This window comes from Atta cephalotes (assembly GCF_000143395.1).
Source record: "Atta cephalotes unplaced genomic scaffold scaffold00021, whole genome shotgun sequence".
Lineage (NCBI taxonomy): Eukaryota > Metazoa > Arthropoda > Insecta > Hymenoptera > Formicidae > Atta > Atta cephalotes.
In genome coordinates, this window is record NW_012130085.1 from 4,201,324 (window position 1) to 4,211,779 (window position 10,456).

General features: G+C 35.5%; 1 protein-coding gene across 1 annotated transcript in view; it reads right to left on the reverse strand.

Moving 5' to 3' along the window:
• LOC105619410 (putative polypeptide N-acetylgalactosaminyltransferase 9) overlaps positions 1–9,781 on the reverse strand; it is a 74,199-nt gene extending 64,418 nt beyond the window's left edge. Inside the window, exons 1-2 of the mRNA XM_012200931.1 lie at positions 9,523–9,781; positions 6,733–6,940 (exon numbers count right to left, since the gene is read on the reverse strand). Coding sequence (XP_012056321.1) covers positions 6,733–6,940; positions 9,523–9,781 — 467 coding nt within the window. The remainder of the gene's footprint in view (positions 1–6,732; positions 6,941–9,522) is intronic.
• Between the last annotated feature and the right edge of the window lie 675 nt (positions 9,782–10,456).

Genomic DNA, 10,456 nt, shown 5'->3' on the forward strand with positions numbered 1-10,456 from the left:
TAACTTTTACTTCTTCTACTTACCGTTACTTTACTTTTATTTCACTCGTACGTACTACTTGTATCTCTCTTCTTCTCTCTCTCTCTCTCTCTCTCTCTCTCTCTCTCTCTCTTTCTGCTCCTTATTGAACACCGCCTCTTGTTTATTTTCAAATCTATGAAAATCAACCTTTGACTTGTTGAATGGTATCATTCAAGATTTTCTTTGTTCAATAATCTTCAGTGAGATTATCAAAATAAAAATGTAACGCTAGCAACTTCAATGCAATTATCTTGAAATGTAAATAGATAAAAATTATTTTTAGACTTTATAAATAGTTTAATTAACTCAGCTTTATAAATAAATACGCAATTATTTTCCTTATATTTCAAATATTTTTGATTACAATTTAGTAAAATATTTTACTGACAAACGGCTTATCGACTTTTCCTGTAATTTCAAATAATTTTAGTTGCTTATAAGATTAAAACTTTTTTTGTTATATCAACCGTAAAATTAATTAAATCATTCGTTAGGGGAAATGGCCCTCCGTTATTCAGTGAGCCGCACCAAGCTGTTGAAGGTCGCTTAATTGAATATTCAAAAAACAATATGTACCGTGGCGGAGATAACGACCACTTTAAATGATTGGTCCACCGCAGTAATTACAGTCGCCCTCGGGTGTTTAAATTAATAATTAATAACCACCGACGCGTTGTACCTTTGTTAACTAACGCGATCGTAATCGCTAATTATTTCGACTCTGTGACTGCTAATTCAATAAAATTTAGAATTAGCTCGTTTTAACTGTTTAAGCTGTCAGAAATATATTTTCTGAAACGGCATAATACAATGGCAAAAAGCAACGGAAAGCGAATATCTCATTTTGTAAAAAAAAGACTTATGACAATTATTTTGACAATTATCCTGCTCACTAAAAAGAAAATATTTGACAACAAAATAGTTACGTTAAAATAAGAGATACGTGGATTCTGCGTGAATTCGATAGGAATAATACGCGCTACCAATATCGAATTATTATTTCTTGTATTGCCCGCTAATTGAATAAACGTTTCTTTCACTACCTTTTTCCTTTGATCAATTTATCAGATGTAAAATGTAATTGTTCAGATCGTTGTTTTATTCCATTTAATGAAGTGTACAACGTACTTTTATAAATAATACACAACGTATTTATAATCATTCGACAGATTTATATTACGAGATGATTAATAAAGTTATGATTATTTATTCAATCATTCGTTTTTATCATTCGATAATTTCGTTTCGTATGATATTACTATATGATATTAGTGACGATTAGGGAAGAGTAAGCATGAAAAAAACATGTTTTGAAAGAGTCATTTTGTATTTCAACTAATTGAATGTTTCCAAAAATTTAAAAATATTTTCATTTGATAACAGTAATAAAATTACGTTGTCCATATTTGATAGTCAAAATGGCATTGCCTTAATGAGAGATGCGAAATTGTTGCTACAAAAAGTATGTTTCTTGAGTTAAATTTCCAAGTGTTTTTCATTTATTTGCGATTAGCTTTTGGAAAAAGTATTTTTTTATCGAATGCTATTATACATTAATGTAATTAAGAACGTATAGTTACACATTTTTTTGTTTGTTTAGTTTATCAGATTCGGTGATTAGTTTTTTTTACGTATAATTTTATGAAAGAGTCGGTATTGAGAGCTATGAAAGAGCCAGTTCTTTCATTGCATATCCAGAGATGTGATTCTGTCAGCGCATAGTATAAAATTGTCTTCAGATGTACACTATCTCCTTCTCCGAAGAACATCCCTGTGAATACTTATTGTAGATAAATAAATTTTTAAATATTTCTGTATTATAAGACGGCATTTCTTACAGTTCGTAAGTTCATAAGTTATGCTATTAGATTAGGTTATATTAAAGCATTTCACTCTTTTCAGATCTAATTCAACAAAATGTCATCAAACAAAAATAAATCAAAGAAAAGAAAGCGACCTTCTGTTACTGTCTTATCTAGGAAGTCATTAAAGAAGTTATTAATTACAGCATCAACAGCACTGCACTCACTCATAACATCTCAAGAGTATGACTAAAATTGTAAAGAGAGCAAAAGAATAATCAAATAATTCATATGTTCACTGTCCTAATATAGGCAATAGATGCATATTTACGTTACAGAAGGAAAATGATTTAGCAGATTATCTCAAGACATCATCAAAATGTGTCGTAGTCTGTCATGCAAACAAACAAGATATTTGCAAGCATTTCAATATGCTGAAACACTTTCCGTTACTCCAGACAAATGGAGGACAAATAAAGAAATATTGAATGGTTAGGCAAGGTTTTATGAAGCGCCACAAAAATCTGACAATTCGCAAACCTGAAACCACTTTTCTTTTAAGGGTCACTAGTTTCAACAAATGTTAGCATGTTCGTTGAGAAATTAACTGCACTTATGATCAAATATAAATTTCTACATTTGATATTTAACTTTGATGAGACCGGTAGTACTGTCACAATTCCTCCAAAAGCTCAGCGTGAGACAAAGCAAGTGGAACATTACTGAGAAGTTACTTCCATTGAACGAGGGAACTTAGTGACGGTACTTTTCATGATCAATGCTTCTGGATTCTCACTGTTTTTGTATTTCTAAGAGATCGTTACAAGAATATTATGTTAGTTAATGGCGCAGTAGGTGCTCTTAGCTTAACTTAATAGTAGTGGTTGGATGAATGAAGAATGTCAGCATTTTCAGCATTTTGTGAAACATGTCAACCCAACAAAAGAAAATTCTGTGTTGATTCTTATGGATAATCATTGTACACATGTAAACTTTTTAGTCATAGAATTCACTAAAAAAAATCATATAATTATTTTAACTTTCCCGCCACATTTCAGTCATCGGTTACAACCACTTGATGTGTTCGCGATATTTAAATCAAGATATAAAATAGTAATGAATGAATGGATGTTATCAAATCCTGGTGTTACAGTAATTATTTATCATGTAGGTCAATTTGTTAGAGAAGTTTTTGACGTCTTTCACGCCTCATAATTTGACACAAGGATTTGCTAAAACCGGCATATATCCATTAAATTCAAACATATTCTCAGATGAAAACTTTCTTCCTTCATATATTACTGATTGATCTCTACCTACTGAGAGTGACTCCCAAATCAGAAGAACAATCTAACATTGTGGAAGTAACACATATTCACGTAACTCAAGAACCAACTCTTGTAATTCAAGAACCAACTCATGTAATTAAGGAATCCGAATTGCCAGCATTTCTGCAAAAAATATAGTCACACGTATACGTCCTTTTCCAAAAGCAAGGCCTAGAAAAAGACAATAGGTAAATGTAAAATGAATTCAGCAATTATAACAGACACACCAGAAAAGCAAAGAATATTAGAAAAAAAATGAATTAAAATCTAAAAAAGAAGAAAATACAGAATATGATCAAAAAAATCTATAAAATCGTTTAGGAAAAATTTGAAATTAGTGAGCCAAGAAATTAGATAGCCAAAATGGCCAAGACATTTCATTACATAGAAATGACTCACTTGATAAAATTTCAGAAACTGAGTTAGGAAAGATTGCATCTAATACTATGGCAATCTCTAAAAATACCAAATCATCAAAGTTTGGCCACGACATAATGGCAATAAGATAGTATGATAATAATTGCTATGTCTGTTCAATAGATTATTCTATAAATGAAGACTATCAATGCAAATTGTGCTCTGATTAGGTTCATATTTCATGTGGCAATAAGGGAAATTTTCATTTCTTTTGCAATAAGTGTTTTTAATTCGAAATATTATATTTTGTTTTCCACACGTTTATTAATTATTTCCTAAGAAAAATTATATTTGTTATAGAATAACATTTTGGATTATAGGATTTTATTTAAAACTTAAATAATTTAGTATTCGGCTCTTTCAAAACCATGTTGTTTTGAAAGAGCAGAATTTTGAGTTTATAAAAAATAGTGATTAATCTCAGTTAATTAATGATAAAATATAATTTTTCTGTTAAATGGATCTTATAGATAATTTAATATACTTAATTAAGAAAATGATTATATTTATTTAATACCAGATTAAATTTTTTTTCATATCTTAAAAAAAGACTTTTTCATACCTCACTTTCCTCTATCTACCGATTTTCTCTCTGAACAATGCTCGTTGCTCTAAATCAAGGACACCTGTTCGTAAGCGCATCGTATAGTGCTACTTACGCTGGTGTGGTGGTACCTTTATCCAAGCCGTTAGTTACGGACGCGACTCGCGGTGTGTCAGTAACAACAGGCACCCACGAAGTTTGCCCACCTGTCCTGATAATGTCGGTTAATATCATGTAAATTGTAATTAATATTCATGGGGTTAATTCGCTACCGCGGCCGGCCCGACGCCGCTGCCGCCGCCAGGACGAAGTTTTAGCGAAAATTTACGGTCACCGCGAAACATATTTCGGACGTACCGCAGGTACTGTTTAGTTACGGCCCTACGGCCCGGTTTCATTCGAATAAATCACGATCTTCAAGACGGATTTTAACAAAATCATCAATTTGTTGCTTGGCGTAATTGCTTATAGTTAGACGTAAACGTCAAATCACGCTAAAATAATAAAGAAGTAAAAAAAGTAGACAAAGATAGTAAGTAAAAAAGTGCGGTGCAAATAAAACATACATATGTAGTGTTTTTAAAAAATACATACATATGTAATGTTTTTAATATTTCTCTGGCAAAATGTATTGTTATTCATATTATATGACAAAATATTAAACTTAACAGCGGTTATTTAAATTCTCCGAACATATTTGCCTACGAAAAGAAAATCCTCTAACGTGATTGAGATCGAAAGAATATTCTGTTTTAATGAAATAGTATAATTGAAAACTTCCCAGCGGGGAGTTTCAGAATTCCCGCGTGACGTAAGAACACGACGACGGGGTAATGTATTAATTTCCGGTAACGCATTTTCCGATGATTAAATTTTCGAACTACGTCGCCCGCGCGCTCTTTTCGCCGTTAGACTATTACGGTCAACTCGCGCAACAAATTAGGCACAGTGCAATTAATTAAACAACACGTAACACGTACCGTAGTATTTCGCACAAGCGAGCGGACGTCTCTCCTCCCTCCCCTTGTGAAATTACATTTGCGACGTAGACGGAAAATAATTTGCAACGTTAACAAGAATTCGGAATAGAGGGTCATTAGCATAGCTTGAACGCACATATAGCATACACGTAGTGACGTACGTAATAGTACGTATTAGTGTGGTTGTTCTTCTTCATTTAAGAGAGATGTTTACATATAATAGCAGCACATTTAACTTAGTACCGTAATTAAAATAATGGCGCGATGCAAATTACATGAGGCATTGCGTTACAATATTACTCGAGAAATGCTCCTCGCAACACCATTGCATTAGTATTTCACTCAGAGCGAGAGAACACTCTCTCCGGCCTCGGATAAAACGTTATCCGCAAAAGCGGTTTTTAATATCCTTCGTGATCGTGCGCGTTGTGCCTGAAAGTGAATAAATTGCACTTTGGTACGATGGAACGCAAGACTAAAGAAAAGTAATTTCCGATCGTACATATGATATCGACATTTAACAGAAACTTTATTAACAGATACATTCGATGTTCGCAACGACCATGGAAATAAATGCAATTTTAGTCGCAGTATTCTCGTCCTTTCACAATTATAAATAAATATACCTGAGTATATTTATTACACCGGATGAATAAAAACAAAAGTGTCGATTTTATCAACAAAGTGAAATGAAGAATGATGTATCTTTGAAAGGTAAAATATTTTTAGAAAAGAATTTATCAAATATAAGATTGTCCTTGTCAAAAAGAAAGAAGGACGTCTGGTCACGTTATACTTATAGAAAAGAGAAGTCAAGAAGTTACGAATGCAGAAAACAGGTCTCGCTATTAAAAAGAAACTGATTCTATATGATACCATACAATTTACGATGCAGCTGTTGCTTCGCGAGCGTATTTTGCATTGCATTTGGATTCTGAATTTTTTGTCGGTACATGTACTCGCAAAGAAAACTACTAACTCAAATCTTATGCTCGTAAAGAACGATTCATTTCCGTGTGTATCGGAGATGTTCTATAGAGGTGCTTCTTTCTCAAGTGAAAGGAAAGAATGGAAGGATCGCGGATCTAGGATAGTTAGATCGTAATGTCGTGGCCTTTAACCCGTCATGTTTTATCAAGGACTATACCATGTTATGATGCGACCGCACCCGCAGTAAAGGAAAATGACACGGAACATTTACGGCCACGATTCGCCGACGCATTACCGCAGCCTATCTGTCTCGATCGACGAAACGCCGCTGGCTGTTACTCTGTGCCTCGGGGACCAGCATACCATATCCTTTTTATATAGCGGATATAACATACCCTCCAGAGATGTTACGTTTAAACGCTCGTTTTTCTTTTCTTTTTTACATTTACTTTGCGTATATTTTTCATTTTCTCGGATGGCAAATATCGCGCTGATAAACGAGCTACCGATCGCGTCTCTGAACGTAATAAATCGTATGTGTCCTTTATAGGACAGTTTGTGATAAAACTTCCATTATTACATCGTTGGTAAGCTATTATCTTTTTAAATAAAATAAAGGAAAGGAATTAAACATTTTACATGCCAAATATATCGTTAACTTTGGCGAACTATTGCAAACTAAAAAATTATATATAATAAATATGACTCACCACTGATCGCGTGGATCGGGCAAAGATCTGTGCACGGAGATTAAATCACTGATGTACTGATTAAATGCGTTATTGAGCCAGCCATCATCTACCAGCTTCTTCGTCTGCGCAGACATGTTGGCCGGCAATATCACGGGTCTGCCCATTTCACCGGGTGCAGCAGTATCCGGTTCCCGTGGTATATCCAACACTCCACTACCTATAGAATCTAAAAGTCATCAAAGATCACAAATGAGTGACATCGTATGAAGATGTTGGTACGTGATTGAATATTTTATACATTATGTCTAGTAATTGTGAATTATATATCCTTAAATTTATTTCACCGTCCAATTAGGTAGAATTAAGAAGATTAAAATATTTATTCATTAATTTATTGAATCCTTATTAAAAATGTTACAAAAACTATATATATATATATATATATACATATACTAATCTTCGGAAATGTCATGAAATATATACGTAAATAAGAAATAAAAATTATATATTGCCTGAACAATCCAGGAATATATTCCTCTTAAAGGATATAATAATATCTTGTTTACAAAATTATGCTTTCGTTAAAATTTTATCTCATTTTTCACTCACTGCATTCTCTCTAGTGCAGTTCAGAATCAAAATTAAAATTTTTATTGAATAAATTTTAAAATCAATAATTAAAAAAGGGAGACAATATCAAATCGATATGATCCTGTTAATGATCCTGTTAACAAAATAATTAGTTTCAAAGATTAACAATATTTATTAGTGTAATCTTATATCGAAAAAACTCTCCTCTAAGTGTTGATTGAAATTGAAGTTAGAATTGTTGATAAATTGAGAAAGAACATTATCATGCTGCTTGTGTATCGACAAGATAAAAAGGTAAATGAAACAATATATAATGATCCTGCTCGTATTTTGTCGCCGTTTCTAGCTAATTCTCATTCCGCTTCTCGTTTCGTCTGAATAGCGGGAATATGTATAATGCTTAACGTCGGAGCGTGAGAAGAAACGAGTGAACGCGATGGTAGCGAAGGTGACGATACGCTGCGCCACGCCGGAGAAAAAGGGCATCGGGAATTGAATTTTCAGCACATCCACATTCCCGACGCGCCGGGTCTCGAAGGAACACCCTCTAAGAGCTTTCTCGCATAAACTCCAGTTTTATTTGCCGGCGCCATATTGCCGCGGCATAGCTGCTAAAGCCAACGAGGCAAGTATACGCTTTGCGATATGGTCGGCTGGCTGGCGCGCCTGACCCGCCTGTCCTGAAAATAATTTTATCCCGGTCGACAAAGTTCGGCCCCGGTGTGTACGATGCGGCAATAAAGAGGACGACAAATTGCTTTAGCGCCGCGACGGGCCGCTACGAAGTTCGGCGGTGAAACTCGCGTCGTGCATCACGGCTGCGTCGCTGTTACACTACGAGCTTTTCTTAGAGAGGATCCGGCCGTCCGTGCCGCGCCAGGAGATCTCCTTCTCCTCCGTTCGCGCGAGATGAGAGTCATCTCAGTTCCTTCTCAGTTCCTTTTCAGTGTCGGAACACGCCCGTAAAAGCATTTAAATTCATTAACACGTCATTCCGGGCGTGAGAGCCAAGTTTTCTGCGAATGTGAGCTCGTGAGAGGCATCAACTGGCGCGTGGCATGACGTGGGCGCGTCGAGACGACTAAGCATCGTTCAGGATCCACATTTACAGATTCCTCTCTAATATATATGTCGCGCTGTTCGCTAGCATGCAATGTCGACAATATCGTCGGGATGATCCATGTATTATGAAAGCCCCATTCGTACTTCGCGTCTGGCAATAAGGGAATGAACGCGGCGGGTGAACTACCAAAGATTCCTTATTGCGCCCGTGGCATCGCCCGAGAGAACTTTCGTCTTTGAAGATCCTTCGCGTGTACAATCATACCTATAGCTCTACGTTCTTCTCCGCGCGGTTTGCCTTTATTCCTGCTTCTCTTATGCGATCGACACGCAAGATGTATAAACGATATAAGAATCGGGTTAAAAAGGATTTTTAAAGATTTTTTTCAAATTAAATTGTTTTTCCGTTTTTTTTCTTTCTGTTTGATTAATCGTAAACAAATTAAACAGATATTTTCCAATAGATATTTTTTGGAGAATTAATTACATAGAATTTCTATAATTTGTATCTATGATAAAATAAGAAAAAATTTTTGAAACATTGATATCAATTTTTAGTGATATTTTATTACTAAAATCCATTGATTTTATATTCGTGAACTTTATAGAAATCAAATTACACATATAGCGCGTAATTATTAAATGTCATAAGCGCAATGAAGAAAATGTGTAATGATATGTAATAAATTTTCTCTTATCCACCTTATTTGAAAAATGTTCTCGAAATGTCGGACACAGGTTGAGCCACAGGTGGCTTGCGAAGTAATCAAACATTCTCAGGTATGATTCATGCACAGACCATGCATTCCAAAAGGGACATCTATCAGCTTATTAAGACCTAACTCGCACCTACACGCGCGCGCGTGTGTTTTGTGTATGTGTGTGTGTGTTAGGGTGTTTGTCTATTAAGCCGTTTCCTAACAGACGTGATTCATGTAGCAACTCACCTATGTCACATCGGCAAACGATAAAGAATATGATTTTAATCATAGAGAGAAAGAGATGTGAACACGTAACTCTTTATCTCTTTTTAGCTACATGCAAAACGATCATTTTAATTTATATCACACATTCTTAACAATTCAACAAATTAAATTAATTTTCTAACAACTTAATAAAACTTAAATAAATAAAAAAAAAAAGAAAAAAAATTACCTTGCTTTAGGCCGACTTGATTGATCTTCGCCCTGTTGTTAATAGCATTACCAGTCGACTCTTTTCTAAATGGCGCCGCGGGTGGCACAAAGCCATTCGCCGCTTGTTGCGGCATCGCGACGCCCGACGGTGCCAATCCTTGAACGGCAGCCGCCGCCGCCCGATCCTCCGTATAGAGCAGGAAACAGACGGTCACCCACACGGCGGTTGCCAGTACCGCCACCTTCAGCCACAGCGACCTTCTCCTGGGAAAACCCATCCTTCCGCCACTCTTCGATCCTCCTTTATGCGCCTGCTGCGATCGACACCTTCCCGCGCTGCGATTATCGTACTTCTCGTGCGGCCTCGAAATGTCGTGTTACCTCAGCAACATCCTCTCGCCCCTCTTCGATCTCCCGTCGGTCGGCTCTCGCCGTGTGACGTCAAAAGGTCCGGGCACCTAAGCTAGTTCCTCCTTTCTACGCGATCGAGGACGCTAATTAAACGCCCGAGTAAAGAGAAGAGGTCCACAGGAGACACGTTCCTTTCACGAGCAATCGTGCTAGGAATTTCACAGCGAGAGCTTCGGTTCCTGAGAACGAATCTTTATCCTAATCAAAATGACTGACAATCATTGACGTGCAAAATCGATAACTTTCCTTTCTTTGATAATACATGTGTGTGATGTGTTTATCATCCGTTTCAACGCGACTATTCTTCACATTTGATCTTTCTCGATACTGTTGCGATAGATGTGAGATAAATTAGATATCTCTAAATTTTGTGCAAAACTAATTTTACATTAGATATAGTTTGCGATATATATATATATATATATATATATATATATATATATATATATACTATATACTACGTACGTACGTAGTAACGTTAGTTACGTTAAGTTAAGTAAGTAGTAGTTAAGTTAGTTAGTAGTTAGTTAGTTTATTAGGTT